General features: G+C 33.8%; 1 protein-coding gene across 1 annotated transcript in view; it reads left to right on the top strand.

Moving 5' to 3' along the window:
• The first annotated feature begins 1,874 nt into the window (after nt 1–1,874).
• Nucleotides 1,875–6,000, top strand: part of LOC103524402 (T-box transcription factor TBX20-like) — a 70,731-nt gene continuing 66,605 nt past the window's right edge. Inside the window, exon 1 of the mRNA XM_026833506.1 lies at nt 1,875–2,304. Coding sequence (XP_026689307.1) covers nt 2,142–2,304 — 163 coding nt within the window. The 5' untranslated portion in view covers nt 1,875–2,141. The remainder of the gene's footprint in view (nt 2,305–6,000) is intronic.

Here is a 6,000-nt window from a genome sequence, read left to right as displayed (position 1 = left end):
CTTTTTCTAGAACACGAAAGATAATTAGACAACTTCGCGCCCAAATTTTATATAAACAATTGATCAGTATTGTTTCGCTGCAAGCAATACTAACATTTGTAGCCTCAATGGTTGTGATGGAAGAAAATTGTAATCATTTGCAGCGACAATGCAGTGCAACTGATTTCTCGATAGCCGCTATAATGGCCAGACATGATAGAAAGCACCGGAGGAGCTCCATTTCCAACTGCAGCAGCAAAAAAGATGACACAGAGCTTTCCATAGCAACAGGTACGTTTCATGCATGTTTTAACCCCCTTCTATTAAAAACGTATTTGGAAAGCATCCCTCTCAATCTTTGATGTTATATTGGATCCCACAATTGTCCTCATGAGGCTAATCGCAACCCAAGAATACCATCACATGCTTCCCCTGTAAGTCACCCATCCAGATGTACAGAAGAATAGGAGTTTTATCATCTCCACTAATTTGTACAGAAGAATAGGAGTTTTGTCATCTCCACTAATTTGTACAGAAGAATAGGGGTTTTGTCATCTCCACCAATTTTCTTAACACGAATACTTTTTCCCCCTCAACATTTCAGCCTCGATTTGAAGATTTTTTCTTTGATATTCCCTTATTCTGTTGGTACGTAGGTTGGTATAATTATGACTACTTTTTTTATTCCAACCTGTGCTATCATCTCTGATGTTGGTCCATGTGGATTTTTATTCTCATTTAGGAATCCACGCGTTACTAATCTACGCTTTTTTTCATAATTAAATTGCTCGTAAACATTGTTTATTTCTTTCCATTTCCTTTCCCCTCTGATGTTTGCTTCTTTGTTTTTCTTTATTTCATTAGAGATTGTTATTTTATTACCCTTGTTATTGCTTTTATTTTCTCTCATTTAGTTATGATTTTTTTACATAGCATTTTGTTGACGTTGATGGTTGTTAGATGGTTTTTTTTATATAGATGTACTATAACAATTTTTATGGTACAATCTTCGCGTTATGAATGTACTTTTCATCTAGTGGTCCAAAGTGAAATTGAAATATTTTACTGTAAGTAGCTCCCACATCCAATGCCTACACAGAGTTGGAGAGATAAAATACACTCAAAATAGTCTCCAACAAACTAAGGAAACCTGCAAAACCAATATTGAAATCATCACCTGATGTGCAACATTATATTTACAGAGATGTCCAACACCCAACAAATTTTTAAATTCTAATGAAGTAATAATCAAACGCTTACAAAGAATACACAACATTAGTACCTGATTTAATTATATATTCTCGCCCCCGTTACATATTTTATCCATGAATCAATTTTCTAGTGCTGATTAATTCAATAAATCTAATTTTCGGAAGAAACTAATACTTAGATATTAAAAAGACTTAAGAGAGTCAAGATTAATTTGAATAGCGCCAAGATTAGATATCCATAGTCAATAAAATAATTATGTAAAATAGCAGTCAAGTTATTTACCTACATGGGCTGCCGATGTGGATTACTACTAAGGTCCGGAATTTACATTCGAACCTCGTCGTGGCCTGTGGCGGCGTAAATTTTACAGGCTGATAATTTTTTATGTTCCCAACTGAACGAAGCGATATATTTTGACAAATTATATAGCTGTGAGGAGAGAGATAATTAATTCATAATGAAGTTAGTGAAATACCAAGCCACTCGATGCAATTATCAACTGTCCAAACTATGCGGCGAGGGAAGGGGCGAACATGGGGACTGTACCTTTGGCGGCAAATCTAAGCCAATCAAAATGCTATTATAGTTTTCTTTTCGGTTTCTTAAACTGGTAATTATTTTTGAGTATCTACCAGGATCAAAATGAACTCCGCGTGCAAAAAGGGGGAAGTAGACCACCCTGCTGTACCCAAAGTTTTACACCGAGTTCTCCTAATGCTATTTGAACTGATGATTGATTATGATAAAACTAAAACGGAACTAAACCCGAATATTTCAATTTGACAAATGACATTTTTGTCTGAAATAATTTGTCACTAAGTTACTCGGAAAAAAGTGATCACATGCTTTTTCTAGAACACGAAAGATAATTAGACAACTTCGCGCCCAAATTTTATAAACAATTGGTCAGTATTGTTTCGCTGCAAGCAATACTAACATTTGTAGCCTCAATGGTTGTGATGGAAGAAAATTGTAATCATTTGCAGCGACAATGCAGTGCAACTGATTTCTCGATAGCCGCTATAATGGCCAGACATGATAGAAAGCACCGGAGGAGCTCCATTTCCAACTGCAGCAGCAAAAAAGATGACACAGAGCTTTCCATAGCAACAGGTACGTTTCATGCATGTTTTAACCCCCTTCTATTAAAAACGTATTTGGAAAGCATCCCTCTCAATCTTTGATGTTATATTGGATCCCACAATTGTCCTCATGAGGCTAATCGCAACCCAAGAATACCATCACATGCTTCCCCTGTAAGTCACCCATCCAGATACTCACCATGCTTATTATTGCTTAATTTCAATGTCTCGTGATTAGCAGATCTATGGGAAAGCCGCTTTCTTCAACTATAAAATTCTCATTATTGTAATAATTATAATTCCCAACTCTCATCAGATTATCTTTTGTTTTGAAATCCTTCTCTAAAGTTAAATAAAGCAAATAAAACGAAAAAAGAAAATATTTTGACCTCAATGTGGAAATTGTTTACTTTTTTATAACAAACAATCAAAACCAAACAATATAAATGGATAACAAAAGATATCTTCTCTTTATATTTATTTATATTATTGTATTATCCTTTCTTATTCAATTGTGCTTCCTCTGTATTTTCTTCAAGAGCACACTGCACCACTGTTACTAGTCATTACCTAGATATAAACCTGGTATGGTAAATAAGAATTATACTGTTACCTACTTTGTTTTAATACAATTAAGTCAATTCAGAGTAAATCAGCAAAAAAAAAAAACATACCTACGTACATGACCATTGTAGTTATTTGTAGACCATTTGTTGGATAGATGACGTTTGTCATAAAAGTCAGAACAGATAACTTTAACTGTGATCGATCCTAAATTTCACCTTTACAAGGCGGTGCCCATTTCCTATCTGCTATGGTCTCGTGGAGCTATGAATTTTCCACAAGATTTCTGGAGACCATTTGTTGGATAGATGACGTTTGTCATAAAAGTCAGAACAGATAACTTTAACTGTGATCGATCCTAAATTTCACCTTTACAAGGTGGTGCCCATTTCCTATCTCCTATGGTCTCGTGGAGCTATGAATTTTCCGCACAAGATTTCTGGAAATGTTGTGCTGTACCAACAGACGACACTCCAGTACCATTTGTCTCATGGTATATTTTTCTTGCTTTTTTATTATCATTTAAAATCACAACAATAGTTCTTCCATTGAAAACATCTCTATTTTTATCATGCGGTACCACCAACTCCGTGATAATCAAAAATCCATGGGACATCTTCGTCTGGTCTCGAATTGGGTGGCTGTCTATTGTTTCTTATAGTTTTTTTGATATCTCAACTTGGGTCTGTGGTGTGTCTATAAAAAAACAGAACCACTTTATCTGCCTCCTACTAATACGAAAATCACCTACTTAGATCGTTATAGCTTATTCCATACCAAGTTTATTTTATTAGCCATAGCTGGTATAGTTTGGTCATTCGAATTTTTTTAGTGTGATGATGTTATTTGAGTTTTGTCAGTTTTATGAACCTCAGGACCGTCTTCAGTTTTATCTTGTTCTTGCGTTTCGTGATTTATGAGATTGAAAATTTAGTTTGTACTGGAAAGAAGAATCTCTGTCCCCATGTGGATTAGACCTTTTAACACTATTTTTAAGTTTTGGACTAACTGTAGAAGAAGTTGATGGATAATATTATTAACGTTGATAAAACAATGTGGAAAGAAGAATCTCTGTCCCCATGTGGATTAGACCTTTTAACACTATTTTTAAGTTTTGGACTAACTGTAGAAGAAGTTGATGGATGATATTATTAACGTTGATAAAACAATTTCATGATTATGTACATAAGTAGATTATTATCCTTAATTTATGTCTACAAGAATCTACATACTATAATGTGTTAGATCCCCAAACATGTTCTCAATTAACTCTGCCAAAGTACCCTGTCTAAAACCTGGCCTGATTCCACCTATCTCTTTTAATATTGTTTATTACAAGCTTGAATCATTTATGATATCAAGATCCTGACTATCATTTGGTATCAGGTGATACTTTTATTGCATCTAATAATCTTCCTAGCTTAACCCTTACTAGTCTGAGTTCGGAGTTGTAAAATAAAAATCCTCATCAACATTAAAAAAAGCATTGGAAAGACACCCAGAAGTTATCTAGGTGGGTGTTTGAAGAAAGAATTTCAGGCACATATATGTTCGTCAGATAAAAGAGACTATAGATAATGCACCTTTAATTATTGTAGTACCTAATAAGAATTTTATAAAATCCATTAATTTGTACAGGAGATTAGGAGTTTTGTCATCTCCACTAATTTGTACAGAATACTAGGAGTTTTGTCATATCCACTAATTTGTACAGGAGAATAGGAGTTTTGTCATCTCCACCAATTTGTACAGAAGAATATGATTTTTGTCATCTCCACTAATTTGAACAAAAGAATAGGAATTTTGTCACATCGACCACTTTGTACAGAGGGGCTTTCTGGGTAAAAGTCAATTGTGTCAAAACCACTTGCTATACATATTTTCCTATACCTACGCCATTCATTTCTCCAAGCTCATTTGAAACAAACGAATGAAAATGGGAGTTTTTTTTTTCAATACCGGGGATAGAACTAAAAAGTTTCATACATTTTACAAGAACCAAATTAAGTTGGAGAATTACATTGCTTATCTAACTTTTTTCCACTTTCACAATTTAACTTATTTGAAACACGAAGAAAAATGTAAAAAAAAAAGTTTGGAATAAAAAATTTAGGAACCAAGGGGCAAGTTGTATTAGTGAAATACCAAGCCACTCGATGCAATTATCAACTGTCCAAACTATGCGGCGAGGGAAGGGGCGAACATGGGGACTGTAAAAAAAGTCCCGCCTTGAATCCCGCCTTCAAATAAAAATATTCTCTTGTGAGTCATTGAAAAAGAAGGGGACTTGTGGGCACTCTCCCCCCCACCATAGGTCCCCAGCACTGATCATTCATGATTATATTATTCGATTGAGAAAAAATAATATTTTGTTTTGTTATCTATTACCTACCTATTTCTTTTTGTGATAAGAATATTTTCGCGAATATTTGTACATTGTTCAACTAATTTTTGTTTCTTTTGCTGCTGTTGAATTTTTTCATTTTCTTTCACTTTTCATTGAAATTGTTTTTGAAAAAATCTTGCTTACACTCGCAAAGGACTTTTATTATTATTTATTTTAAAGTCATAGCTAGCTCTAGCTAGCTACTAATAGAAAGCATAAACCGAATATTGTTTACATTTTAATAATAATTTTTAAAGCTATCCAAAGGGCAATCCGCTTTCGTACAAAATAGGTACCTACCCAATATATGTATACCTACAATATACATGTCAGAGTAAAATAAGTAGATAGATATAGATACTAAAGAAAATTGAAAAGAAAGGAAGAGAAGAAATATTGGTTTTTCACGTCGGTTACGTTTTCTATTCTTGGGGGAAGTTTTTTTTAATATCGGAAAAATTTCCCCTTATTGTTTGGATTTTTTTTTGTCACCTCCTACTTTGTCATTTCTCCTTACCGTTCTGTTTAATATAAATCTAATACAAAGTACATTGTAATAAAAAAAAGTAAAAATATAATAAAGGAGAGAAAGAGGGAGAGGACCCTATGAATGCCCCTTTTAGGTACTTCCTCTTTACCCCTCTGTTGTCATCAAGATATAACACAAGCAGAACTGTGTGTATACAATTTGATATAGCACACCAAGTGTATACCCCTCCTACTTTTTGTAGATATATATTTTTTATTATTTTTTTCTACCTTTTTTTTTTTTTTTTT

This window comes from Diaphorina citri, unplaced genomic scaffold (genome assembly GCF_000475195.1).
Source record: "Diaphorina citri unplaced genomic scaffold, Diaci psyllid genome assembly version 1.1 scaffold97, whole genome shotgun sequence".
Taxonomy (NCBI): domain Eukaryota; kingdom Metazoa; phylum Arthropoda; class Insecta; order Hemiptera; family Psyllidae; genus Diaphorina; species Diaphorina citri.
The sequence above is the reverse complement of the archived record's forward strand: the minus strand, read 5'-3'. Positions and strand labels throughout refer to the sequence as shown.